Raw genomic sequence first — 24,889 nt, 5'->3', positions numbered from 1 at the left:
GATGGCTATATCTCGGGGGCCTCACCGCTGGGGGAGCCCCCTTGCCAGTCACCCCCCCTTTGCTCTCACCTCCAGGAGAACGGGCAGGTGGCCGTGAGTGCCGGCTCCGTGCAAGGCCTGCTGGGAGTGGTGTGGGGCTGGGGGCGTGGTCCGGCCCCGGACTCCCGGCTAGTGCCCGCGGCGCTGGAGGCGCTGGTGGGGGCGGTGCACGTCCTCCATGCCAGCCGCACTCCGCCCCGCGGCCCGGAGCTCCGGGCCCTGCTGGAAGGCTACTTCCGTGTCCTCAACTCCGACTGGCCGCCGAGTCCCGGCTCGGGCCCCGAAGAAGCCCTGGTCACCCTGCGGGTCAGCATGCTGGGTGGGTACGGGCTTCCCCAGGCTGCTGAGGGAGGGGCAGCAACGTGGAAAGGCTCGCTGGGCACCGGCGGCTCCGCCTGTCATCCTAGCTACTCAGGAGGCTGAGATCTGAGGATCACAGTTCAAAGCCAGCCAGGGCAGAAAAGTCTGTAAGACTTGTTTTGCTTTTTTTCTGTGTGTGTGTGTGTGTGTGTGTGTGTGTGTGTGTGTGTGTGTGTTTTGCCAGTCTTGGTGCTTGAACTCAGGGCCTTTTTGCTCAAGGCTAGCCACAGCGCCACTTCCGGCTTTACGTATGTGGTACTGAGGACTCGAACCCAGGGCTTCCTGCGTGCTGGACAAGCGCTCTACCGCTGAGCCACCTTCCCAGCCCATGTCTGTGAGACTTTTATCTCCAATAAACTACTCAGAAAAAGCCGGAAGTGGCACTGCGGCTCAAGTGGTAGAGCGCCAGCCTTGAGCGCAGAGAGGCTCAGGGACAGCGCCCGGGCCCTGAGTTCAAGCCCCAGGACGGACAAAACAAACAAACGAGTGAATGAATGAATGAGTGAAGAGTGCATGAACAGACTGGCCCAGGTGGCGGCCGCGGGAAAGCGGAAGGCGCCCGGGAAGGGGCCGCGTGGAGCCTGACTCTGAGCCTCACGCAGACGCCGTCCCCATGATGCTGGCGTGTGAGGACCGGCCCGCGCTGCAAGCTACCTTCCTCAGCAACAACTGCTTCGAGCACCTCACGCGCCTCATCCAGAACAGCAAGGTGGGTGGGGCGGCCGGGGGGAGGGGGAGGGGGAGGGGGCAGCCGGGTGGACGTTGCCGAGTCGAGGCCGGCCATCGCCGTGGTGTGTGGGCAAGGCCCGTTCCCCCTGGGAACCATGGCCGCCCTATCCCACCGAAGCGGGAGTATTCCGGAGGGAAGAGAGCTGCCCTTGGCACCTCCACCCCCACCCCCCCACCCCCCAACCCCGGAGGGGGTGAGCTGCCTCACCCACACATCCGCACCTGCCTCTCTGCTCACTTGAGCAGCGTCGGGGAACCTCCTCAGCCCCACTCAGGGTGCCCCTCGTCTTGCTCTAACCCTCCCATCTTCTTCCTCTTCTCTCCTTTGTCCCCTGCCCCCCGTCCTCCCCCCCACAGCTGTACCTGCAGGCCCGGGCGCCCCCTGAGGGGGACAGTGACCTGGCTACCCGGTTACTGACCGAGCCCGATGTACAGAAGGTACCATTCTGGGGCTGATCAGTCAGGCACCCCCAACATCTTCCAATCTTCCCCTGGCTCTGCTGGGAGGTGGGGGAAGAGGGAGAGATTGTGAGGCCGTCCGTGGCCGGGCAGCAGTTGGGGGGGTCTCCCAAGCTGCGTCACTTCCCCTCACCCCCGGCCTTGAGCCTGGGGCAGGATGGTGTTCTGCCTCCCGTGTGGTATTGAAATCGGGCATCGGGTATGGCTGTGCCAAGCTAGAAGGAACCTTCGAAACTCTCAACCCACCTACTTCTGTTTCTCAGAAGGGGAAACAGAAGCCCAGATACTCAGCCCCAGGTCATCACTCATGAAGGCAAGGGGCCATTTTTCCTGTGGATTCTTTTTTTTTTTTTTTCTGCCAGTCCTGAGCTTCTTTTGCTCAAGCGCTCTACCACTTGGAGCCATAGCACCACTTCTGGCTTTTCCTGTGTATGTAGTACTGAGGAATCGAACCCAGGGCTTCATGCATGCTAGGCAAGCGCTCTACCACTAAGCCACCTTCCCAGCCCACTCCTGTGGATTCATACGTCCACCTAAAAAGGTTACCTCAAGTCTTACAGCTCCGGCTCCTACGCTCCAAACCTCACTTTGCATAGAGGCTCTAGGAAGCTGTAGGATATCTTCCGGGGCTGCAACCTGTCTTCGTTGGTCTTCATGAGACAGTCTGTGTTTCTACTACATACGGTCATTCTTTGCTTAATCCATTCCTCTCCAAAGCAGGCAAGGCAAGATGACGTCTATTTTTTTAAATTATTTTTTGCCAGTCCTGGGGCTTGAACTCAGGGCCTGGGCACTGTCCCTGAGCCTCTTTGCGCTCAAGGCTAGCGCTCTACCACTTGAGCCACAGCCCCACTTCTGGCTTTTTCTGAGTAGTTCATTGGAGATAAAAAGCCTCACGGAATTTCCTGCCTGAGCTGGCTTCAAACCGTGATCCTTAGATCTCAGCCTCCTGAATAGCTAGGATGACAGGCGTGAGCCACCAGTACTCGGCTTATTTATTTGAATTTATTTATTTGTTGTGTCAGTACTGGGGCTTGAACTCAGGGCCCCTTGCTCTCCCTTAGCTTTTTGTTTTTTTTTTCCTCAAGGCTGGCCCTCTACCATTTGAGCCACACCCCCACTTCCAGCTTTCTGTTGGTTTATGGAGATAAGAACCTCTTGGATTTATCTGCCTAGGCTGGCTTAGAACGTTGATCCTCTGTGATCCCAGCCTCCTGAGTAGCTAGGGTTACAAACATGAGCCACCAGTGCCTGGCAGAACATCTTTATTTTCATGCAGAAAGGAAACTGAGGCTTGAAGAGGGAAAGAAGTTGTCTCAAGTCGCACTTAGGGAATTGGGTAGAGCTGGGACCAAATGACCCTCCTCCCCCCCCCACACACACACTCGAATTCTTCTCAATGAGCAACATGCCTCTGACTGTGACTGAGTCACAGGGTCTCCATCTGCCTCTAGGGTCGGTGGGGGGGGGGGTAGGATTGGACTTCAAGGTCTCGAAGGTTCTTCTGGTTCTAACATCCTGTGATTGAGTCTCTGACCCTCTGTCAATCATTGTGGGTGATGGGGCACCTGCTAGCCTGCTTTCACGTGTGTGTTTAGCTTGGGTGGGGATCTGCGTGTGTGCGTGTGTGTGTGCGTGTTTGAGGGGAGGGGGCGGGGAATGTGTTCACCAGAGAATGAATGGAACGGGGTGCGTGAGAGGATCCGACGGTGACCTGTCTCGGCGAGGCCTTAGTTCTCCTCAGAGTAGAGCAAGAGTAGATCTCGCTGAGCTGCTCAAAGGGCTCAGGTTCAGGGTTAGGGGGTCAGGGTGGTTGGGAGGGCAGTAGCGGGCCCGGTGCCTTGCTGGGATTGCTGAGTGAGGACCTGCGGTCTCCCTTGTGGTGCCTAGCCTTCCGTCCCTTTTACCACAGAGTACTGCCAGCTGGTACACCCTGGCATCTGCCTCTCCTGACTGCCCCTCCCCACCCCAAGGTACTAGACCAGGACACCGATGCTATTGCGGTCCACGTGGTCAGGGTGCTGACCTGTGTCATGAGCGGCTCCCCTTCAGCCAAGGTAAGGATGTCTTGTGGCGACGGTAGGAATCTGAGTGAGTGGACCACAGCCCTGGGGCTGGCATGTAAGAACGCTACTCCCAACTGGGCCCCTTGTCCCCCTCCAGCGCCGTGACACAGGAGCAGAGCCAGCCGGAGGTGGGTGGCTTCCATCCGCGATCCTAGCAAGCCTGGAGGCTGAGATCTGAGGATCTGGGTTCAAAGCTCAGGCAGGAAGGTCCATAAGACTCATATCCCCAGTGAACCAGCAAAAAAAAAAAAGCAGGAAGTGGAGCTGTGGCTCAAGTGGTAGAATGCCAGGTTTGAGCGGCTCAGCCAAGGAGCCGTGGACAAGCTCTGAGTTCAAACCCCAGGATGGGCATTAAAAAAGAGCTAGACGTGGGGTGGGGCTTCCTGGGGCGTGCACACATTCTCCCCTCCCCACCCCCCGTTGCTCCACAGGAGGTGTTCAAGGAACGCATCGGGTACCAGCACCTGCAGGAGGTCCTGCAGAGCCACGGGCCCCCTACCCACCGCCTTCTGCAGGAGCTGCTCAACATGGTGGGTGAGGGCGCTCAGCCCAGTCCGAATGACCACGGGAGGGGGAGGGGGCCAGCACCCCTATGTCCCGGCAGTCAGGGGAGGGGTTGTCCTAGAAACTGCCCATCCCAGAGGGGGCATTCGGGACTGGGGGATGGGCAGTGCGGAAGATCGGTCGTAGCTGTGGCCGTTCATGCCCTGCTGACCGTAAGCAGGGTGGGGTAGCACACGCGTCTTTCTCCCCTCCCCCCCTTTTTTTTTGCCGGTTCTGGAGCTTGAACTCAGGGCCCGAGCACTGTCCCTGAGCTTCTTTTCACTCAAGGCTACTCTACCCCTTGAGCCGCAGCGCCCCTTCCGGCTTTTTCTGTGCATGCGGTGCTGGGGACTCGAACTCGGGGCCCCGTGCGTGCGAGGCGAGCGCTCCGCCCGCTAAGCCACCGTTCCCGGTCGCTTCCTCCGTGCACCCGCAGGCCGTGGAGGGCGACCACAGCCTGTGCCCGCCGCCCCCCATCCGCAACGAGCAGCCGGTGCTGGTGCTCACGCAGTGGCTGCCCGCCCTGCCCACGGCCGAGCTGCGGCTCTTCCTGGCCCAGCGCCTCCGCCGGCTCTGCGGCAGCTGCCCCGCCAGCCGCGCCACCTGCGTGCAGGCGGGCCTGGTGGGCCGGCTGCTGGAGGCGCTGGGCGCGGGGCCGGCGCTGGGGGCCCGCTGCCACGAGCAGCTGCTGGCGCTGCTGCAGGCCCTGGGCCGCGTGTCCCTGAGGCCCTCGGAGCTGCGCCGCTTGCTGCGCCCCCCGCCGGGGCCGGACGCCGAGGCTCGGAGGGCCCACCACGCGGGCGCCGTCATCCGGGCGCTCTCGGGCATGGCCCGGCACCGGGGTCCCGCCCGGGCCCTGCGCTACTTCGATCTGACCCCCAGCATGGCGGGCATCATGGTGCCCCCCGTGCAGCGCTGGCCGGGCCCCGCCTTCACCTTCCACGCCTGGCTCTGTCTGCACCCCACCGCCGCCGCGCCCGCCTCGCCTCTCGCCCAGCCGCTCCAGCGGAAGCAGCTCTATAGGTGGGTGACCCCCCCCCGCCCCACCTCCACCCCCCCCCCCCCCGGGATCCCGGGGCGAGCCGGAGGAAACGGGCCTCGCCTGCTCGTTTGTCCCCAGCTTCTTTAGCAGCGGCGGCTCGGGGTTCGAGGCCTTCTTCACGGCGGCGGGGACCCTGGTGGTGGCGGTGTGCACGCGGAAGGAGTACCTGACCGTGAGCTTGCCCGACGTGCCCTTCGCCGACTCGGCCTGGGTGAGCGCCTGTGCCCGCCCCCGCCCCCCTTCCCGCCCCCCCCCACCCCCCGTGTGTGTGTGTGTGTGTCAGTCCTGGGGCTTGAACTCAAGGCCTGGGGCGCTGTCTCTGAGCTCCTTTGTGCTCACGACTCACGCTCCGCCCGCTGCCGATCTTCCGGCTCCTCTTCCAGCACTGCGTGGCCATCGCGCACGTGCCGGGGCGCCGGCCTTTCAGCCAGAACCTGCTCCACGTCTACAAAGACGGCCATCTGGTCAAGACGGCGCCGCTCCGCTGCCCGGCCCTTGGCGAGGTGGGTCAGGATGGAGGGGGGGTACCCCTCCCTCCCCCACGCCCCAGAAACCGACCCGGATGGTGGCGGAAGTTAAAGGGGGGGGGGTGTGCCTGTGCTCTGACCGGTTCCCTCCACCCTCCGCCCCCGCAGCCTTTTTCTTCCTGCTGTATCGGCTCCGCCGGGCACCGCACCACCACCACCACCACGGGGCTGCCCTCGCCACCGGTGCCCGCCGCCCTCCCTCCTCCCCCCCACCCCTCCCTCACCCGCTCCCATTCCGTCCCCGCCTCCTCCGCGGGGCTGGGCTGGGGATCCGGGCCGGTCGCCCCCGTCCCGGAGGGCAGTATCACCTCGACCCTGGCGGGGACCCAGGACACGCGGTGGGGCAGCCCCACGTCCCTGGAGGGCGAGCTGGGGGCCGTGGCCATCTTCCACGAAGCTCTCCAGGCCGCCGCCTTGTGGAGTCTGTGGGTTCTGGGTACGTAGCTCCCCCTCCTCCCTCCGTCTCACCTCAGACCCTAAGCCTTGTTGTAGGACCAAGATGCTCGTTTTGTTTTGTGCCGGTCTCGGGGCTTGAACTCGGGGCTAGGGGGCACTGTCCCCGAGTGTGTGTGTGTGCGCAAGTACCACGCGAGTGATAGTTCCACCGCTGGCTTTTCTTTGGTGGTTCACTGGAGATAAGAGTCTCACGGACTTTCCTGCCTGGGCTGGCTTTGAACTTGGATGCTCAGAGCTCAGCCTCCTGAGTAGCCAGGATGACAGGCGTGAGCCACTGGTACCTAGGCTAGAACGTCTGGGTTTATAGAGCACCCACACGATACCCCTGGGGAGTCTGTCCTCTAGGCAGATGCGGGGGGGAGGGAGGAGGCAGGCTGTTGAGAGGCCCGGCGAGGGCTAAAGGCCTCCTTGCTCCTCTCCAGGACCCAATGAGCCAGCACCCTTCAAACCCGAGGGGGAACTGCATGAACTTGGGGCCAAGCTTCTCTTGCATTACTCGCCTCAGGTATTTCGAAGGGTGCTGTCTCCTCCCGGTTCCCCCATTCTCTCCCTGATCCTTGTCACCTGCTCATTTACCACCACCACCCCCCATCTCCCCCTAGGCCTGTAGAAACAACATCTGCCTGGACCTGTCCCCCGGCCAGGGACTGGATGGCCGTCTGACAGGTCACAGAGTGGAGACGTGGGACGTGAAGGTGCGCGGCGCACGCGTGCAGCCCAGGCTGAAGAGCGGGGTAAGATGCCGGCCCGGAGCCCTCTCCCATCTTCCCCTTCTCCCCCAGGACGTGGTAAACTGTGTCGGGGGCATGGGCGCCCTGCTGCCCCTGTTGGAGCGAGTGGCTACGCAACCCCAAGAGGCCGAGGCCGGTCCAGCCGAGACACATGACCTTGTAGGGCCTGAACTGACCTCTGGCCACCACCCCCAGGGTCTGCTTCTCCCACTGGGCAAGTCTTCAGGTAAGGGTGTCCCTGGGGCCTGGGTTGCCAAGGAGAAGCTCGAGCACGACGGGGGGGGGGGGGGGGAGATTGGAGCGCTTGAAGCGGTGGCCGTCGGCAGGCCCTTGACCTCCGTCTGTCTGTCCCCTTCCTGGCGGCCAGCAGAGGAGCGGATGGAGAGGAACTCCGTGGCTGCCTTCCTGCTGATGCTGCGGAACTTCCTGCAGGGCCACGCCGTGAACCAGGAGAGCCTGGTGCAGTGCCAGGGGCCTGTCATCATGGGGGCTCTCCTGCGGAAGGTGAGGCCTGTCCCCCCAGAAGAGGCGATCGAGTTAGGAGGCCCGGAGGCGGCAGTGCAGGATAAGAGACGGGGCGAGCTGGGCTCCGGCGTCTCACGCCTGTAAATCCTAGCTTCTCAGGAGGCTGAGATCTGGGGGGGGGGATCAAAGTTCAAAGCCAGCCCAGGCAGGAAAATCTGTGAGACTCTTATCTCCAATGAACCACCACAAAGCCAAAAGTGGAGCTGTGGCTCAAGTGGTTAAAAAAAAAAAAGAAGAAAAGCTCAGGGACAACGCCCAGGTTCTGAGTTCAGTCCCCAGTAATGGCCAAAAAATAAAAAAAAAGGCTGAGCCGCAGTTGGCTGAGGGGCTGGGCAGGTGATCTGTGCAGCTGGGGGGGACTTGTGCGTTGGAGATGGTGGCCATGTTCGCGTGTGCCCGGAAGGAGCTGGATGGGCAGGTTAGGCAGAGCCTGAGCTCTCGGCCTCGGTCCCTTCTCCCCAGGTGCCCAGCTGGGCCATGGACATGAACGTTCTCATGTCTGCCCAGCTGCTCATGGAGCAAGTGGCGGGCGAAGGCGGCGGGCCCCTTTTATACCTCCTCTACCAGCATCTCCTCTTCAACTTCCACCTCTGGGCCCTCAGTGACTTTGCCGTGCGCCTGGGTAGGTAGGGGAAGGGGGGACGCCGGGGGAGGGGCTGGCTGTAGAGCCCACGGGGTGGGGGGGCGGGGTAAGAAAGTTAGAACCCTATTCTGGGCGATCAGAGGAAGGCATGACGGACCCAAGTTCCAGTTAGCCCTTGCCCTGGGAGATCTGCCCCTGGAGCCCTCTGCTAATGCCCTCCCAGGCCATATCCAGTACATGTCCAGCATAGTCCGTGAGCACAGACAGAAGCTACGCAAGAAGTACGGCGTCCAGTTCATCCTTGATGCTCTGCGCACCCACTACAGGTGGGATAAGTGGATCTGGGTTGGCAGCAGGCGTGTGTGTGTGTGTGTGTGTGTGTGTGTGTGTGTGTGTGTAGGGGTGACACAGCAGCCTCTGGTTTTGGGGGACCCTGTGATGGCTGTACTACCCCCCAGCTCACCTGTCCCGTTCTCCCCGCTCTTCCCTCCTCTCTGGAACCTTCCGGCCGTGTGGGCCTGGCCAGCCCGCAGCAGGAGCGCCCCCTGGTGGCCGAGGACCTGCGCACGGTGCAGACGGCGCTCCTGGGTCTGGCCCGCGAGTTCCTGGTCCGCAGCTTCTCTGCCGATGACGTGCAGGTGGTGCTGAGTTTCCTGGCGGCCTCTGCTGACGAGGGCCAGGTGAGCCGGAGATTTGGGGGTGCGGCCAGCCTTGAGTGAGAGAGGTGTGTGGATCGGATGGGGGAGGAACGGGGGGGGCGTGCCCGGTCCAGATGGAGATCTTTGTCTACCCCCAGGCGGTAGGTGCCCTGGATCTGCTGCTAGCCCTGCTCCAGGGCTCCCCGGCACAAGAGTCCTTGGCCGTCTTCCTGTTGGAGCCGGGGAACCTCGAGGTGCTGCTCGCTTTGCTGGTGAGGCCAAGGTCGCCGTCTCTGCTGCCCGATCGAGTCTGCAAGGTACGCCCGGTCTTTCCCTGCCCCTGGCATTCCATGTTACTAAGTCCCCTGACTGGGGTCCAAAGAAGCCTTGAGTCAGTAGATGAAGCCGTACGCCTGCACGGTGACCTCTGCCTTCCTAGGGTTAAGTGATCCCCTAGGGTGATGGTCCCCCAAACGACCCCTCCTCTCCCAGATCCTACGCAGGCTGCAACAGAATGACCGGTTGCCGGAACGGAGCCGCCAACGCCTCCGGCTACGGGAGAGTGGTCTCCAGGGTCTGGTTGCCTGCTTGCCCGTGGGGACCGTCTCCCCTCAGCTCTGCCAGGGCCTCTATAAACTCTTCCTGGGGGCAGGTATGACCTAGATTGGGGGTGGTGAGGGGGGTACGAGGCAGGCCAAGTGTGGAAGATGAACGTATCCGGAAAAGGCTGGCGGGAGGAGGGGAGATGGGCGTAAGGATCATTCTTTTGCTTTGGGTGGTACTGGGGATTGAACTCAGGGCCTTGCCAAACACCTACCAAACTCAACTACCCCCCGACCCCCGGCCTCTAAGTGCATCTCCCTTCTACCGAGATCAGCCCCTTCAGCCCCTTCTGACTATCTTCTCCAGATTGCCTGAACCTCTCAGACCTGCTGGCTGTGATCCAGCTGTCCCTGCAGGCCGACCTTAATGTCCGCCTGGACATCTGTCGCCAGGTTAGTGAAGCTGAAGGTACTGGAGGCCCCGGGGAAGCGGGGTGGTTTCTACCTGCTGCCACGCGTCTTTCCTAACTGTAAGGAGGGGGCGCTCTCTGCGGGCCCCGCTACAAAGGCTCCTGGACACGGAACTGGGGGGGCAGACCTTCCGTTGACCTCTCTCCTTGCTATGCCCTGACCCCCAACAGCTCTTCTACCTCATCTATGGACAGCCAGATGTGGTACGGCTGCTGGCTCGACAGGCTGGCTGGCAGGACGTGCTGACTCGGCTGTATATCCTGGAGGCCCCCGGGGCTGGTGCTCCCCAACCCTTTTCTCCGGAGCCTCTCGCTTCCCTGGAGCCAGCCCCGTCCCCGCCACCCACCGAATCCCCTCTTGAGCCTTCAGATGTCTTCCTGCCCTCCGAGGCCCCCAGTCCCGACGCAGACTCTTTTTACCATGCCCTGTCCCCGTTCTGCACACCCTTCGACCTGGGGCTGGAACGGGCCAGCGTGGACTCAGGCAATACCCCCGGCGGCAGTAGCCACAGCGGGACTCTTACCCCTGCCAGCCAGCCGGGCACCCCTTCACCCCTGGACGGGCCCCGCCCCTTCCCGGCGGCTCACGGCCGCCAGAGCTCCAGCCTCTCCAACGTGCTGGAAGACGGCAGCCTCGAACCCGCCGTCAGCGGGGATGACACCTCCAACACCAGCAACCCTCAGGTGAGGTGGGTCCACCCTCCCTCCACGCCGCACGGGGCCCCAGGGAGACAGGGAGACAGGGAGACACGGGACTGGACTGGTAGGGTAGCCCTTGCGAGACTCTCTCTCTCTCTCTCTCTCTCTCTCTCTGACGGTCATGGGGCTTGAGCTCAGAGCCTGGTTTTCTAGTGGTTCATTGGAGAGAACAGTCTTTCCTGTCTGGGTTGGCTGTGAACCTCCATCCTCAGCTCTCAGCCTCCTGAGTGGCTAGGATGACCGGCGGGAGCCCCCCGTGCCCAGCCATGAGACTCTTGGCCTCCACTTAACCACCGAAAAAAGCTGCTGAAAGTAGAGCTCGTGGCTCAAGTGGTAGAGCCATCGGCCCGGAGTGGACAGGCTGAGGGACCACGCCCGGGCCTTGGGGTTTGCGCTCCAGTGCCTGCTCCCACAGAAGAAGAGCTCCCCGGGGCCTGGCGGGGCCTAAGGGCAGCGGGGATCGGAGGGTCCGTCCTGCCTCGCGCTCTCCTGCTTTGGGGATGAGCCGCAGCCCAGCCGATGGGCGTCTTCCAGAGAACGCCTAGACTGACGTTCTTTCTGCCCACCTCCTTCCTCCCCTCATCTCCTCTCTGGGGCCCCGGGTTGTCCCCCACAATCCCGGCAGTGTCTTGAGCTCCCCCCCGTGCCCACAGCAAACCCCCGAGGAGGAGCTGTGCAACCTGCTCACCAACGTGCTGTTCTCCGTGACGTGGCGGGGGGTGGAGGGCAGCGGCGAGGCGGCCTGGCGGGAGCGTGGCCAGGTCTTCTCCGTGCTCACCCAGCTGGGGGCTTCCGCCACGCTCGTGCGCCCACCCGACTGCATCAAACGCAGGTGACACGGGGGGGGCGGCCGGCCGGGGAGGGCGGGGGAGGGGAGCCCAGCAAGCTAGTTCCTTCACCACCTTCCCCCCCCATCCCAGCCTCCTGGAGATGATGCTGGAGTCTGCCCTGTCCGACATCAAGGAGGCCCCTGCGGGAGGCCTGGCCGACCTCACCCAGCAGGCGCTGTGGCTGCTCCGCCTCCTTCAGGACTTCCTGTGTGCCGAGGGCCACGGGAACCAGGAGCTGTGGAGTGAGAAGGTACGCCGCACGCGGGGGGAGGCCCGCCTCGCGGGAGTTCGCATCCGCGTGGGCCTGTAGGCGTCGGGGTGGATGGGTACCGGGGCTCAGGGGAAGCTGATTCGCCTTACAGGCAGGCAAGACAGGACTGACCCCACCCAGAGCTAGGCGCTCCTAGTAACTCACACCTATAATCCCAGCGACTGACAAACCGCGAGTGGCGCTGTGGCTCAAGTGGTAGAGCACGAGCCTCGAGCGCAAAGAGGCTCAGAGACCGCGCCCAGGCCCCGAGTTCAAACCTCACCACTGACAAAAGCAAAAGCTCTCCCTACCTGATCTGCAGCGTAGACTTTCCCTTGCTCCCGTCCCGGGGGGGGGTGTGTGTGTTGGGGGGGGCTTGGCTTGGTGGGGTGTCAGCCGTCGGGGCTGTGTTGTGTGTGCACGGCAGCTCTTCGAAGGCGTCTGTAGCCTGCTCGATCGCCTGGGCGCCTGGCCCCACCTGGCCAACAGCGCGGCCGATCTCCGCGAGTTGGCGCAGATCGGTCTGCGTCTGGTGCTCGGCTACATCCTGCTGGAAGACCCGCAGGTGAGCGTGGCGGCGGCGGCGGCGAGGGGAGAGGAGGGCTGCGGCCCCGTGGGAACGGCCATCCCTCACCCCCCACTCCCCCCCCCCCCCCCGCAGCTGCACGCCCAGGCCTACGTGAAACTGCACACGCTACTGCAGACCGCCGTGCCGGTCCGCCGCGAGGAGGCCTGCTACGTGCTCTCCAAGCTGGAGGCCGCGCTCAGCCGGGCCCTGAACCCCCCTTCCCCGGAGACCCCCGCCGCCTCCGAGCGCTGCTCCTGGCTCGTTCCCCTGGTGCGCACGCTGCTGGACCGGGCCTACGAGCCTCTGGGGCTGCAGTGGGGCCTGCCCTCCCTGCCCCCCACCAACGGCAGCCCCACCTTCTTTGAGGACTTCCAGGCGTTCTGTGCCACCCCGGAATGGCGCCACTTCATCGACAAGCAGGTGCCCGCCGGGCGGGCGGGGAGGGAGGCGCGGGCGGGGCCCCGGGCCACGCGTCCGACGCTCACTGGGCCCGCGTGTCCGTCCGTCTGTCCGCCTCTTCGCCCGACTGTGGCAGGTGCAGCCCACCATGTCCCAGTTTGAGATGGACACGTACGCCAAGAGCCACGACCTCATGTCGGGTTTCTGGAACGCCTGCTACGACACCCTCATGAGTGGCGGCCAGCGGTGCCAGCACGAGCGTGCCCAGTGTCGCCGCAACTTCCAGGTGTGTGGCCTGCCGCGGCGGGGGGGGGGGGGGGGAGCGGCTCCCACACTGTGTCTGGGGGGTCGGGGGTAGGTTGGCTGATGATAGAGGCAGGCAGGCCGAACGAAAGCGGGAAGCAGGGTACCGGTGGCTCACGCCCCTCATCCTAGCCGCTCCCAGGGCCGAGCTCCGAGGAACACTGTTCGAAGCCAGCCCGGGCAGGAAGGTCTGTGACTCTCGTTTCCAAGGAACTGCTCAAGGACCGGAAGTGGCTGGGTGGCTCACGTGGTAGAGAGAGCGCTGACCTTGAGCAAAAAGACCTCAGGGCCTGGGCTGGGGATATGGCCTAGCGGTAGAGTGCTCGCCTCGTATACAGGAAGCCCTGGGTTCGATTCCTCAGCACCACATAGAGAGAAAAAAGCCGGAAGTGGCGCTGTGGCTCTAGAGGTAGAGCGCTAGCCTTGAGCACAAAGACTTCAGGCCCCAAGTTCAAGCCCCATGACTGACCCCTTAAAAAAAAGAACAGGAGAAGCAACAACCCACGGGGCCTGACCCTTCCCCACCAACCTCCCCCCCCCCCCCCCCCCCCCCCGTGGCAGGAGCTGGTGTTGGAGCCGGTGCAGCGGCGGGCGCGCACCGAGGGGCTGCGCTACGCCGCGGCGCTGAAGCAGCAGGGGGCGCAGCACGCCACGGCCCTGCTGCACTGGGGGGCGCTGTGGCGGCAGCTCTGCAGCCCCTGCGGGGCCTGGGCGCTGAGGTGAGGCCCGGGGCTCGGGGCGGTGGGCGAGAGAAGGGAGCGACCCGGCGTGGGGGAGGGGCAGACGGCCTTCTTCCGCCCGCCGTTGACCGCCGCCTGGGACACCTCCGTAGGGACCCCCCGGCCCCCCACTGGAAGCTGTCCAGTGCCGAGACGTATTCCCGCATGCGCCTGAAGCTGGTACCCAACCATCACTTTGACCCGCACCTGGAAGCCAGTGCCCTCCGTGACAACCTGGGTGAGAGCAGGGAGCGTGCGCGTCCGCCCCGGCTGGCCTCTCCCGCCCCGCCCCTCGCGCTTGCTGAAGTCTCTCGGGGCCTCTCGTAGGCGAGACCCCCCTGACACCCACAGAGGAGGCCGCGCTGCCTCTGGCAGTGACCAAAGAGGCCAAGGTCGGCACCCCACACGAGGAGCTGCAAGAAGACCAGCTAGGCGAGGATGAGCTGGCGGTGCTGGAGACCCCGTGAGTGTAGCTCCAGGGCGCTCGGGGGAGACGTGACGGGGGGGGGGGTGGGGGGCGAGGTGTCACCCGCGTGTCCCCGCCTTGCCACGGGACACGTCCACAAGCTCGGCGGGCGTTTGTGGAGTGTCGCTCACTGAGCAGCGCCGGTGGCTGACGATTTGTTTCGTGCCAGTACTGGAACGCGAGCTCAGGGCCTCCCACTGTTTCCACCCAAGGCCGAGGCCCAGCTACTCTGGAGGCTAAGGTCTGAGGATCGCAGTTCAAAGCCAGCCTGGGCAGGAAAGCCCAGTGAGACTCTTAGCTCCAATGAACCACCAGAAAACCGGAAGTGGCGCTGTGGCTTAACGTGGTAGAGGGCTAGCCTTGAGCTGAACAGCTCAGGGACAGCGCCTAGGCCCAGAGTGCAAGCCCCACAACCGACAGGAAAAAAAACAAAAGGCTGAGGCCCTACAGCTTGAGCCACAGGCTGCACTGTGGCGTTTGGTGGGTGAAGTGGAGGTGAGAGTCTCACAGATCAGGCTGGGAATGTGGCTTAGTGGGAGAGCCTAGCAGCCCCTGGGTTCGATTCCTCAGCTCCACATACACAGAAAAGGCCAGAAATGGCGCCGTGGCTCAAGTGGTAGAGTGCTAGCCTTGAGCAAAGAGAAACTCAGGGACAGGGCGTGGGCCCTGAGTTCAAGCCCCAGGACTGGCAAAAAAAAAAGAAGTTAGAGAAGGAGAAGGATCTCTGAGCATCCATCCCATCTCAGCCTCTCGAGTAGCTAGGATGACAAGCATGAGCTATGTAATGTTCAGTTGGTAACGGATTTTTTTTTCTTCTGTTTTGGGGTCCTGGGGCTTGAAGTTAGGGTGCTCTTTCCCCTGAGCTCTTCAGCACAAGGCTAGCGCTGTACCACTCTGAGCCACAGCCCCAACTTCCGGTTTTCTGGTGGTTCCTTGGAGACGAGAGTCTCACGGACTTTCCTACCCGGGCCGGCTTTGAACTGCCATCCCCAGAGCTTCCCGAGTAGCTAGGATGCCGGGCGTGAGCCCCTGACGCGCTGGGGGGGGGGGGGGGGTGGGGGGAAGGTTGGCCAGAGACCCTCACTGGTGTGGGTACTGCTCTCTCTCCCTCCCCCCTCCCCCCCCTCCCCCTCCCCCCCCAAGTCTGGAGGCCGCGGAACCGGACGATCAGCGCGAGAAGCTGGTCCTGTCGGCCGAGTGCCAGCTGGTCACGGTGGTGGCCGTGGTCCCCGGCCTGCTCGAGGTCACCACGCAGAACGTGTACTTCTACGACGGCAGCGCCGAGCGCGTGGAGACGGAGGAGGGTACGCCCCGACGGCGGGCCCCGGGTGGGGACGGGGTGGGAGGGGGGTGGGGGGAGCCGTGACCCCTGAACCGGCTCTCCACCCCGCAGGCGTCGGGCACGACTTCCGGCGCCCCCTGGCCCAGCTGCGCGAGGTGCACCTGCGGCGCTTCAACCTGCGGCGCTCGGCCCTCGAGCTCTTCTTCCTCGACCAGTCCAACTACTTCCTCAACTTCCCCTGCAAGGCGGCCGCCCGGTCTGGGTCGGGCTCCTCGGCCTCGTCGTCGCCCTTCCCGACTCCCAGGTCCCCCCCCTGCCCCGGCCCCTCGCACACCCAGGTCCGCAACCAGGTGTACTCGTGGCTCCTCCGCCTGCGCCCGCCCAGCCAGGGCTACCTCAGCAGCCGCTCCCCGCAGGAGATGCTGCGCGCCTCGGGCCTCACCCAGGTGACCGACGGAACGCGAGCGGTGCGGGGGGCGGGGACGGGGGGGGGCGGGAGATGGGGGATCAGGACGCTTAAAAATGGGGCGGCGGGGATCCTGTCCACCTCTGCCTCCTAGAAATGGGTCCAGCGCGAGATATCCAACTTCGAGTACTTGATGCAACTGAACACCATTGCAGGACGCACCTACAATGACCTGTCTCAGTACCCCGTGGTGAGGGCCCTATTTGCACCCCTCCCCTGCCCCCCCCCCCCCCCCAATCAGGCCCTTGCTTCTCTCCAGGGTAGGAACCTGAGCCTGTTGTATGCCTTTTAAGACCTGGCCTCTGTTCTCTGGAACCCTTCCCCTCCCCCCCCCCATGTCAAAACCCTGAACCCCTGGGGCTGGGAAGGAGGCTCAGTGGCAGAGCGCTTGCCCAGCACGCACAAAGCCCTGGGTTCGATCCCTCAGTACCACAGAAAAAGCCGGAAGTGGCGCTCTGGCTAGCCTTGAACAAAAGAGGCCCAGGGACAGTGCCCAGGCCCTGAGTTCAAGCCCCAGGAGTGGCAGAAACAACAACCACAACACCCCTGAGCTCCTTCCACCCTTCCTCCCGGACCCCCCCCCCCGTGTGGGGGTGCCCACCGTGGACGGTCAGGACAGGAGTGCAACCCGCGCCCCTGGCCGCCCGCCCCTCCCCATGGCGTCTCCCCAGCCTGTTCGCGGGCTCAGCGCCCCTCCTCTCTAAGGGGTGAGGGGCGTGCTGGAGCGGGCCAGCTATCAAAACCCTCACGCAGCTCCTTCCCGCCCCCCCCCCCCCCCCAGTTCCCCTGGGTCTTACAGGACTACGTGTCACCCACGCTGGACCTGTGCAACCCGGCTGTCTTCCGGGACCTGTCCAAACCCATCGGCGTGGTGAACCCCAAGCACGCCCAGCTCGTGAGGGAGAAGTGAGCACGGAGAGGGCGAGGCCGGGGCCGGGCGAGGGGGAGGAGGGCTTCCGTCGATCTCCCCCCACACCCCCCCCCCCCGCGGCCACCCCCAGGTACGAGAGCTTCGAGGACCCGGCGGGCACGATCGACAGATTCCATTACGGCACCCATTACTCCAACGCGGCGGGCGTGATGCACTACCTCATCCGCGTGGAGCCCTTCACCTCCCTGCACGTCCAGCTGCAGAGCGGCCGGTGAGTTCCCGGGGGGGGGGAGGGGGCGTCCCCCCCTCTGGCTCCCCCGGCCCCCTCCCTCCCGTCCGCCCCCCCCACCGCCTCACCGCGGCCCGTGCCCCTCCGCCAGCTTCGACTGCTCCGATCGGCAGTTCCACTCGGTGGCGGCGGCCTGGCAGGCCCGCCTGGAGAGCCCTGCGGACGTGAAGGAGCTCATCCCCGAGTTCTTCTACTTCCCCGACTTCCTGGAGAACCAGAACGGTACGGGGCGGGCGGCGCCCGGGCCGGGACCCCCCTCCCCCCCCCCCCCCCCCCCGCTGACCCGGTCCCCCTGCCAGGCTTTGACCTGGGCTGCCTGCAGCTGACCAACGAGAAGGTGGGCGACGTGGTGTTGCCCCCCTGGGCCAGCTCCCCTGAGGACTTCATCCAGCAACACCGCCGGGCTCTGGTGAGGACGGAGGGGCGGGTGGGGGGGGGCGGGCGGGCTCCGGGTGGAGGGAGGGAGGGGGTGGGGCATCAGCCGTCTCCGCCCCATCAGGAGTCGGAATATGTGTCGGCCCACCTGCACGAGTGGATCGACCTCATCTTCGGCTACAAGCAGCGGGGGCCGGCCGCCGAGGAGGCCCTCAACGTCTTCTATTACTGCACCTACGAAGGTAGGCCGGGCACCGCCCACGGGGGGTCCCCAGCACGGGGGGGGGGAGGGGGAGGGAGGGGCCTGCAGAAGACACGGAGCCCGCCCACTCGGCCTCCTTTCCCAGGGGCGGTGGACCTGGACCACGTGTCAGATGAGCGCGAACGGAAGGCTCTGGAAGGCATCATTAGCAACTTCGGGCAGACTCCCTGTCAGCTGCTGAAGGTAAGGCCGGCTCGGAGGACCCGGGGCCCAGGACGCCGAGGCCCGGGGGTGGAGGGGGGCGGGGGGGGCTGAGCAGTCGCCGTCCACAGGAGCCCCACCCGGCCCGGCTCTCGGCCGAGGAAGCCGCCCATCGCCTGGCCCGCCTGGACACGAACTCGCCAAGCATCTTCCAGCACCTGGACCAGCTCAAGGCCTTCTTTGCAGAGGTGCGGGGCGCAGGGCTCCGACGGTCCCGCGTGGGGGAGGAGCTTGGCTCCCCCGCCCTCCCCAGCCTCTTGGGAGAAGGGTGGGTCGTGATCCTAAGTCCAGGGCACGGATTCAAAGGCGTCTTGGACGGTGCTTCTTGGTCTGTGTCGCCCCTTCCTTTGTCTGCCTCCAGTCGCACCGTCCCTTTTATAGAACGTACACTGCGCATGCCGGTACTTGAACTCGAACTCGGGGCCTGATGACCGTCCCTCAGTTTTTTTCACGCACGGCTAGCCCTCCACCTCCCGCGCCACAACTCCACTCCCAGCTTTCTTTTGCTGGTGGATTAAGAGCTCAGAGCCTCGCAGGCTTTCCTGCCCAGGCTGGCTTTGAACCACGGTCCTCTGGTCTCAGCCTGTGTAGCTAGGATGACAGGCCGCGAGCCCATCCAAACTTCCAAGGGTCTTCTCCCCTGGCCCGGCGGGGGTGGGGGGGAGCTCCCCCCTCCCCCTCCCCCACTGGGCCGGCGGCTGGGCCTCCAGGCCCCGGGAGGGGGGGGGAAGCAGAGTGCCTCGTGGGTACCCCCGGGAGCCCTGAGCACTGGCAGCCCCCCTGTGCCCCGCAGGTGGTCAGCGAGGGCGTCCCCGTGGTGCTGGCCCTGGTCCCCCACCGGCAGCCCCACTCCTTCCTCATCCAGGGCTCCTCAGACCTGTTGGTGAGTCGCCCCCCCACCCCCGCCCCCGAGCTCCCCATCTCCCCCGCTTCTAACCCCCACCTCGCCTGGGTCCCCTCCTGCCCGCAGGTGACGGTGAGCGCCAGCGGCCTGCTGGGCACCCACAGCTGGCTGCCCTACGACCGCAACATCAGCAATTACTTCAGCTTCAGCAAAGACCCCACGCTGGGCAACCCCAAGTAGGTCTGAGGGCTGGGGGGGGCTCCCCGCCCGAGGCCGCCCCCCCCCCCACAGGACCCCGGTTTCTCCCTGTGCGTCCCGGCCACACCTAACCCTCATCTTCCCCGCCGGGGGTGGGGGATGTAGGATGCAGCGGGTGCTGAGCGGCCCGTGGGAGCCGGGCAGCGGCGCGCGCGGGCCGGCCCTGGCCGTGGCCCCCGACGGCAAGCTGCTGTTCAGCGGCGGCCACTGGGACGGCAGCCTGCGCGTGACCGCGCTCCCCCGAGGCAAGCTGTTGAGCCAGCTCAGCCGCCATCTTGGTATGCGAGCCGCAGGCCTGGGCAGCTGGGGAGGAGGAGGCGGGCCGGAAAGGGAGGGAAGGGCGGAGGGGGGTGCGTGAGGGGGGACGCCCGGGCTGCCAGGAGGGTGCGATGACCCTTCCGGCCCTTGTCGTCCCCCCCTACCCCACTCCACGAAGACGTCATCACGTGCCTGGCGCTGGACTCCTTTGGCATCAACCTCGTCTCGGGCTCCAGGGACACCACGTGCATGGTGTGGCGGATCCTACAGCAGGTATGGCCCTTGTGGGGGTGTCCCATGGCCCCCCCCTCGGGGAGTCTCTAGTCCCGTTCCCCTCTTCCCTCTGCCGTCTGCTTCCCTCCACGAGCTTGAGCAAGCTGGGGCTCCCTGACCCCCCCCCCCCCCAGCCTTGGCCTTCTCCTGCAAGGACGGGGCAGTCCTGAGCGAGTCCGCCCCCTTCCAGGGGGGGCTGGCCGTGGGGCTGGCCCCCAAACCCGTGCAGGTCCTCTACGGGCACCAGGCCGCCGTGAGCTGCGTGGCCATCAGCACGGAGCTCGACATGGCCGTGTCCGGCTCGGAGGTACGGTGTGTATGGAGCCTCCCCCATCCCCCCCCCCCGGCCGTTGACTCGGGGGGTGCCGAGTCCCCAGCGTTGGCCTTTCCCTCAGGATGGAACCGTGCTGGTCCACACCGTGCGCCGGGGCCAGTTTGTGGCAGCGCTGCGGCCCCCGGGAGCCACGCTGCCCGGCCCCGTGTCCCACCTGGCTCTGGGGGCCGAAGGGCAGATGGTGGTGCAGAGCTCGGCCCAGGAACGTCCTGGGGCCCAGGTATGGGGAGCGAGGGGGGACCCCACCATGGGGAAGGGCGGGGCAGGTGGGCCCGTGGGGGGGGCAGGTGGGCCCGTGGGGGGGGGCAGGTGGGCCCATGGGTGGGCAGGTGGGCTCGCGGGGGGGGTGGGCAGGTGGGCCCGCGGGGGGGGGGCAGGTGGGCAGGTGGGCCCGCGGGGGGGTCAGGTGGGCAGGTGGGCTCGCGGGGGGGGGGGGCAGGTGGGCCCGCGGGGGGGGGGGGCCAGGTGGGCCCGCGGGGGGGGCCAGGTGGGCAGGTGGGCTCGCGGGGGGACAGGTGGACCCTCGAGGGGGGGGCCAGGTGGGCAGGTGGGCCTGCGGGGGGGGCAGGTGGGCAGGTGGGCCCATGGGGGGCAGGTGGGCCCTGGGAGGGTCAGGTGGCCCACGCGGCGGCCCGCCCCCCGCAGCTGGCCCACGCCCTGCACCTGTACTCGGTGAACGGGAGGCTGCGGGCGTCGCGGGTCCTGGGCGAGCGGCCCACGGCGCTGGCGGTGGCCGGGGACTTCGTGCTGCTGGGCACGGCGCAGTGCGCCCTGCACATCCTCCACCTGAACACGTGAGCCCCGCCCTCCAGGGTGGGGGGGTGGTGGTGGGGTGGCCTGGATCCCCCCACCCTCGTCCCCACCTTCACCACTGGGCCCCCTCCCCCCCCGCAGACTGTGCCCCGCCGCGCCCCCCCCTGCCCATGCGCGTGCCCGTGCGCAGCGTGGCCGTGACCAAGGAGCGCAGCCACGCGCTGGTGGGCCTGGAGGACGGCAAGCTGATCGTGGTGGGCGCCGGGCAGCCCTCCGAGGTGAGCGGGGCGCGCGCGGGCGGGGCGCGGGCGGGCGGGCGGGGCCCCCTCCCAGCTCGGCGGGGAGCGGCGGCCCCGACTCACCCCACACCCCCGGCTGACCCCCAGGTGCGCGGCGGCCAGTTCGCCCGGAAGCTGTGGCGGTCGTCCAGGCGCATCTCCCAGGTGTCCTCCGGGGAGACCGAGTACAACCCCGGGGAGGCTCGCTGAGCCGGCTCCGCCCAGCGGCCCGGGGGCCCCGCCCTCAGCGGCCCCAGAGCCCCGCCCAGCGGCCCGGGAGCCCCGCCCAGCGGCCCGGGAGCCCCGCCCAGCGGCCTGGGAGCCCCGCCCAGCGGCCCGGGAGGCCCCGCCCAGCGGCCCGGGAGGCCCCGCCCAGCGGCCCGGGAGCCCCGCCCAGCGGCCCTGGAGGCCCCGCCCAGCGGCCCGGGAGCCCCGCCCAGCGGCCCTGGAGGCCCCGCCCAGCGGCCCGGGAGGCCCCGCCCTCAGCGGCCCCGGAGCTCCGCCCAGCGGCCTGGGAGGCCTCGCCCAGCGGCCCAGGCACGCCCCCAGCATCTCGGGAGCCCCGCCCCCAGCATCTCGGGAGCTCCGCCCCCGGAGGCACCGGGGTGGGCGGGGCCTACCCCTAGCTCAGGGATTGGGGCGTGGCGTCACCCGGAAGTCCCGCCCCTCGCCGGCTGAGGCGGCGGCCTTGACGACCTTCTGCTGTTTGCACAGACTTGCGGGGTGGCGTGGGGCCCCCCCCCCGGCTCCCGGGCGCCCCGCGCCCCGCGGAGCTCGCGGCACCGCTCGTGGCCTTCTCACCAGAGGCGGCCCCGCCGTCCTTTCTCAAGCAATAAACCTGGCCTGGTGGCTTTTTTTTTATAAAGTTTCTGTGGCTGTCCGCCCTCCTCAGCCGCGGGGGCCCCGCGGGCGGCCTCCCCGTCGGGCTTCCCCAGCTGCGCCACCCCAACCCCATCCCCTCCCAGGCTAGGGTGGCGGGGGTCCGGCGCGCGCTCCCGGGGCCGGGCGGGGTGGGGACCCTGGCGCGCGCTCCCGGGGCTGGGCTGGGGGTGGGGGGCCTGGCGCGCGCTCCCGGGGCCGGGCGGGGGGTGGGGGGCCTGGCGCGCGCTCCCGGGGCCGGGCGGGGGGTGGGGGGCCTGGCGCGCGCTCCCGGGGCCGGGCGGGGGGTGGGGGGCCTGGCGCGCGCTCCCGGGGCCGGGCGGGGGGTGGGGGGCCTGGCGCGCGCTCCCGGGGCCGGGCGGGGGGTGGGGGGCCTGGCGCGCGCTCCCGGGGCCGGGCGGGGGGTGGGGGGCCTGGCGCGCGCTCCCGGGGCCGGGCGGGGGGTGGGGGGGGGTCCTAGCGCGCGCTCCCGGGGCTGGGCTGGGGGTGGGGGTCCTGGCGCGCGCTCCCGGGGCCGGGCGGAGGGCGGGGGGGTCGGGCGCGCGCTCCCGGGGCTGGGCGGGGGGGGGGGGGTCCTAGCGCGCGCTCCCGGGGCTGGGCGGGCGTCCGGCGCACGCTCCCGGGGGTGGGGGCCCTGGCGCGCGCTCCCGGGGCCGGGCGGGGGGGGGGGGGGTCCTAGCGCGCGCTCCCGGGGCTGGGCGGGCGTCCGGCGCACGCTCCCGGGGGTGGGGGCCCTGGCGCGCGCTCCCGGGGCCGGGCGGGGGGGTGGGGGGCCCTGGCGCGCGCTCCCGGGGCCGGGCGGGGGCGAGGCCGCGCCCTCGAGGTCGCCCCTCCTCCCCATTGTCCTCCCCCGCGGGAGGATCCCCACGGCCCAGCTCCGGAGGAGGAGGAGGAGGAGGACGGGAGCCGGGCCTCCTTCTTCCCGGCCGACCCAGAACCCAGGGCCGGCCGTCCTTGGGCTCAAAGCCCCAGCGCGGCGGGGCCCTCGCCACAGGTCAGGAGCGGTGGGGAGGGGGGGGGTCTCCCCGGCCGGCCTGCCGGGGATCGGGAGCTGCCCCGTCCCCCCCACCCCCAGCCGGGCGGGCCCGTCGAGCCCCAGGGCGGTGTGGGCGAGCGGGTTCGCCGGTGCATACCTCGCGGCCTGGGCGCCGGGAGAGGCCCCAGCGCAGCCGCTCCGGGTGCCGGGTGGGCCGGGCAGAGCCCAGGCCTGTCCGCGGCTCAGGCTGCTGCTTTCCTCTCACAGGATCCCCATTGTAAGGTCCCCCCCACCCCCACCCCCAGACCGCCCCCGTGCAGATGCCCCCCCCTCCTGCTTACGGCTGATCCCGGTACCTGTGTTACCTGGGTACCTGGCACACCTGGGGGGCGGTGACCCCCCTCCTGCTCTGAGGTCCCAGCAGAATGGGGTTGGGAGAAGAGCAGAGATTCAGACAGAAGACAGCAGCAACTTTTGCCAGTTTTATTTTTGTAATGACTTAGTAGAGCCCCCCCGGGCTGGCTTTGAACCCCTGATCCTCAGATTTCAGCCTTCTGAGTAGCTAGGATGACAGGCGGGGGCCACCGGCCCTCAGCGTCACTCAGATAACCTGATGTAGTACCGTGTGTGTGCGTGCGCACTGGTAATGGGAATTGAACTCAGGGCCGAGGTGTTGTCCTTGTAGTGTATGTTGCTCAATGAGGCTGGCGTTCTACCACTTGGTGGCTCCTTGGTGATTAATGAGCGTCTTGCTTAACCCGGCGCCCGGGGCTCCTACCTGCCATCCTGGCTACTCAGGAGGCTGCGACCTGAGGATCGCGGTTCCAAGCCAGCCTTCATCTCCAATGAACCACTGAGAAAAAGCTGGGAAGCGGCGCTGTGGCTCAAGTGGTAGAGCGCTAGCCTTGAACACCCAGAGGCTCAGGGACAGCGCCCAGGCCCCGAGTTCAAGCCCCAAGACTGGAAAACAAACAAACAAAATCCCCGACCCACTTGGCTTCCCCGGCCGGCTTTACATGGCCCCGCTCAGGCCTCCGCTTCCCAAGCAGCCGGCATCGCCCCCGGCCCCTGATCCCATCCGTCCTTCTCTCCAGATAAGCCCCTGCGGCGCGGGACATGGAGAAGGAGGCGTGGGTAGGAGCTGGGGGGGCTCTGTCCCCCAATACCTCCTCCCCGTCCCCCCCCGAGCCTCCGGGGACCTCGGGCAGCGTCATCCCCGTCTACTGCGCCCTCCTGGCCACCGTGATCCTTGGTCTCCTCGCCTACGTGGTCTTCAAATGGTAGGTGGGTCTGGGCTCCGCCATGACACGGACGTGGGGGGTGGGAGGGGGTTGATCGTGTTCATTTCCTGTCCCCCCCCCACCGCCCCCCACAGCTGGCGCTCACGGAAGCAGAGACAGCAGCTGGCCAAGGTTCGGACGGCAGAGCTGGGGGCCCTGGACAGAGACCCGAGGCCGGCGGAGGACGGCGGGGTGGAGCCCGGTGGCCATGCCCAAGGTGAGGCCCGTGTGTCTGTGGTTCTCCCCCCCCCCCCCCCCCCGCCCCGCCGTGGCTCTGACGTTTCCCATCCCGACTCCATCCCAGGGCGGCAGGCGGACCCCGACGGCCCCCTCTACCTCCACCTCCCCCGGAAGCAGCAGGAGGCGGTGGCGCGGCTGCTGGAGGCGCCCAGCGAGCCCCCCCAGGGCTGGCGGGCGCTGGCCGGCCTTCTGGGCTGCGGGGCGGAGGCCGTGGAGGCCGCGGCCCGGAGCGGGGAGCCGGCCTCCACCCTGCTGGGGAGCTGGGCCAGCCAGGAGGGGGCCCGCGCCACGCTCGGGGAGCTCCGGGCCGCCCTGGCCGCCCTGGGCCGCGAGGACGTGCTGCGGGCGCTGGACCCCCCGGCCGAGGCCCGCTCCGCGCTGTGAGCCGGGGCTCCCCCTCCCCCTCCCCTCAGTGCTGCCGCCTTCAGCCCGCCGTGTGGGGGAACACGGCAGCTCCCGTCCCTCCCTGACACGGGGGAGCCCCCGGCCCCCCGCCTTTGCCGAGTGGGGCTATTAAAGGTGCCTTTGGATGCGCGTGGCTGGCTCCGGCTCCTCGGGACTGGGGAGGCTCAGTGGCTGGGCTGCCGTGTCCCCTGGGGCAGCGCTGGTCCCCGGGGGCCTCCAAGCTCTGGGGGCCCCGCCTGCCCGCACCCCCTCTTCCCGCTGGGTGACTCTCGGGGCACCTGGGCCGCACTGCCAGAGCCTGCGGTCAGCACGGGGCTCCTGACCTGGGCCGGGGGCGAGCGCGGGGCCTGAACCCCACACCGGAGGGCGGGGGATTCTGAGTCCCCTCTAGACTGCGGAAGGGCTTCTTCCTCCTCAAAAC

The 24,889-nt window shown here is 67.2% G+C and overlaps 2 protein-coding genes across 2 annotated transcripts in view; both read left to right on the top strand.

Annotated features, from left to right (window-relative positions):
* Nbeal2 (neurobeachin like 2) overlaps positions 1 to 20,970 on the top strand; it is a 32,826-nt gene extending 11,856 nt beyond the window's left edge. Inside the window, 48 exon segments of the mRNA XM_048334404.1 lie at positions 76 to 358; positions 1,002 to 1,108; positions 1,486 to 1,566; positions 3,561 to 3,644; positions 4,085 to 4,183; positions 4,633 to 5,219; positions 5,317 to 5,449; positions 5,622 to 5,741; positions 5,874 to 6,201; positions 6,644 to 6,726; positions 6,824 to 6,916; positions 7,004 to 7,178; positions 7,323 to 7,456; positions 7,940 to 8,099; positions 8,284 to 8,386; positions 8,587 to 8,740; positions 8,857 to 9,015; positions 9,191 to 9,350; positions 9,608 to 9,693; positions 9,882 to 10,394; positions 11,063 to 11,241; positions 11,330 to 11,489; positions 11,917 to 12,054; positions 12,151 to 12,477; positions 12,593 to 12,742; positions 13,321 to 13,478; positions 13,592 to 13,716; positions 13,806 to 13,941; positions 15,088 to 15,248; positions 15,338 to 15,672; positions 15,787 to 15,882; positions 16,474 to 16,598; positions 16,694 to 16,834; positions 16,944 to 17,074; positions 17,152 to 17,261; positions 17,352 to 17,469; positions 17,575 to 17,672; positions 17,762 to 17,878; positions 18,484 to 18,573; positions 18,661 to 18,770; positions 18,898 to 19,070; positions 19,229 to 19,323; positions 19,514 to 19,630; positions 19,719 to 19,877; positions 20,303 to 20,451; positions 20,552 to 20,567; positions 20,569 to 20,688; positions 20,797 to 20,970. Coding sequence (XP_048190361.1) covers positions 76 to 358; positions 1,002 to 1,108; positions 1,486 to 1,566; positions 3,561 to 3,644; positions 4,085 to 4,183; positions 4,633 to 5,219; positions 5,317 to 5,449; positions 5,622 to 5,741; positions 5,874 to 6,201; positions 6,644 to 6,726; positions 6,824 to 6,916; positions 7,004 to 7,178; positions 7,323 to 7,456; positions 7,940 to 8,099; positions 8,284 to 8,386; positions 8,587 to 8,740; positions 8,857 to 9,015; positions 9,191 to 9,350; positions 9,608 to 9,693; positions 9,882 to 10,394; positions 11,063 to 11,241; positions 11,330 to 11,489; positions 11,917 to 12,054; positions 12,151 to 12,477; positions 12,593 to 12,742; positions 13,321 to 13,478; positions 13,592 to 13,716; positions 13,806 to 13,941; positions 15,088 to 15,248; positions 15,338 to 15,672; positions 15,787 to 15,882; positions 16,474 to 16,598; positions 16,694 to 16,834; positions 16,944 to 17,074; positions 17,152 to 17,261; positions 17,352 to 17,469; positions 17,575 to 17,672; positions 17,762 to 17,878; positions 18,484 to 18,573; positions 18,661 to 18,770; positions 18,898 to 19,070; positions 19,229 to 19,323; positions 19,514 to 19,630; positions 19,719 to 19,877; positions 20,303 to 20,451; positions 20,552 to 20,567; positions 20,569 to 20,688; positions 20,797 to 20,898 — 7,578 coding nt within the window. The 3' untranslated portion in view covers positions 20,899 to 20,970.
* Positions 20,971 to 22,409: 1,439 nt separating this feature from the next.
* Positions 22,410 to 24,809, top strand: LOC125342293 (death domain-containing membrane protein NRADD-like). The gene is made up of 4 exons (XM_048334418.1): positions 22,410 to 22,561; positions 23,638 to 23,823; positions 23,919 to 24,040; positions 24,128 to 24,809. The coding sequence occupies exons 2-4, from the start codon at positions 23,660 to 23,662 to the stop codon at positions 24,445 to 24,447; spliced, it is 606 nt and encodes a 201-aa protein (XP_048190375.1). The 5' UTR covers positions 22,410 to 22,561; positions 23,638 to 23,659; the 3' UTR covers positions 24,448 to 24,809.
* The last annotated feature ends 80 nt before the right edge of the window (positions 24,810 to 24,889 follow it).

This window comes from Perognathus longimembris, chromosome 26 (assembly GCF_023159225.1).
Source record: "Perognathus longimembris pacificus isolate PPM17 chromosome 26, ASM2315922v1, whole genome shotgun sequence".
NCBI classification, from domain to species: Eukaryota; Metazoa; Chordata; class Mammalia; order Rodentia; family Heteromyidae; genus Perognathus; species Perognathus longimembris.
Note: the sequence above shows the minus strand (reverse complement) of the source record. Positions and strands in the feature narration are given on the sequence as shown.

What these genes read in the sequence shown, in the direction of transcription:
- LOC125342293 (XM_048334418.1), top strand. Translation starts at nt 23,660, where the DNA reads ATGGAGAAGGAGGCGTGGGTAGGAGCTGGGGGGGCTCTGTCCCCCAAT. An exon ending in GCCTACGTGGTCTTCAAATG is followed by an intron (nt 23,824 to 23,918) that starts GTAGGTGGGTCT and finishes CGCCCCCCACAG; the next exon opens with CTGGCGCTCACGGAAGCAGA. An exon ending in GCCCGGTGGCCATGCCCAAG is followed by an intron (nt 24,041 to 24,127) that starts GTGAGGCCCGTG and finishes ACTCCATCCCAG; the next exon opens with GGCGGCAGGCGGACCCCGAC.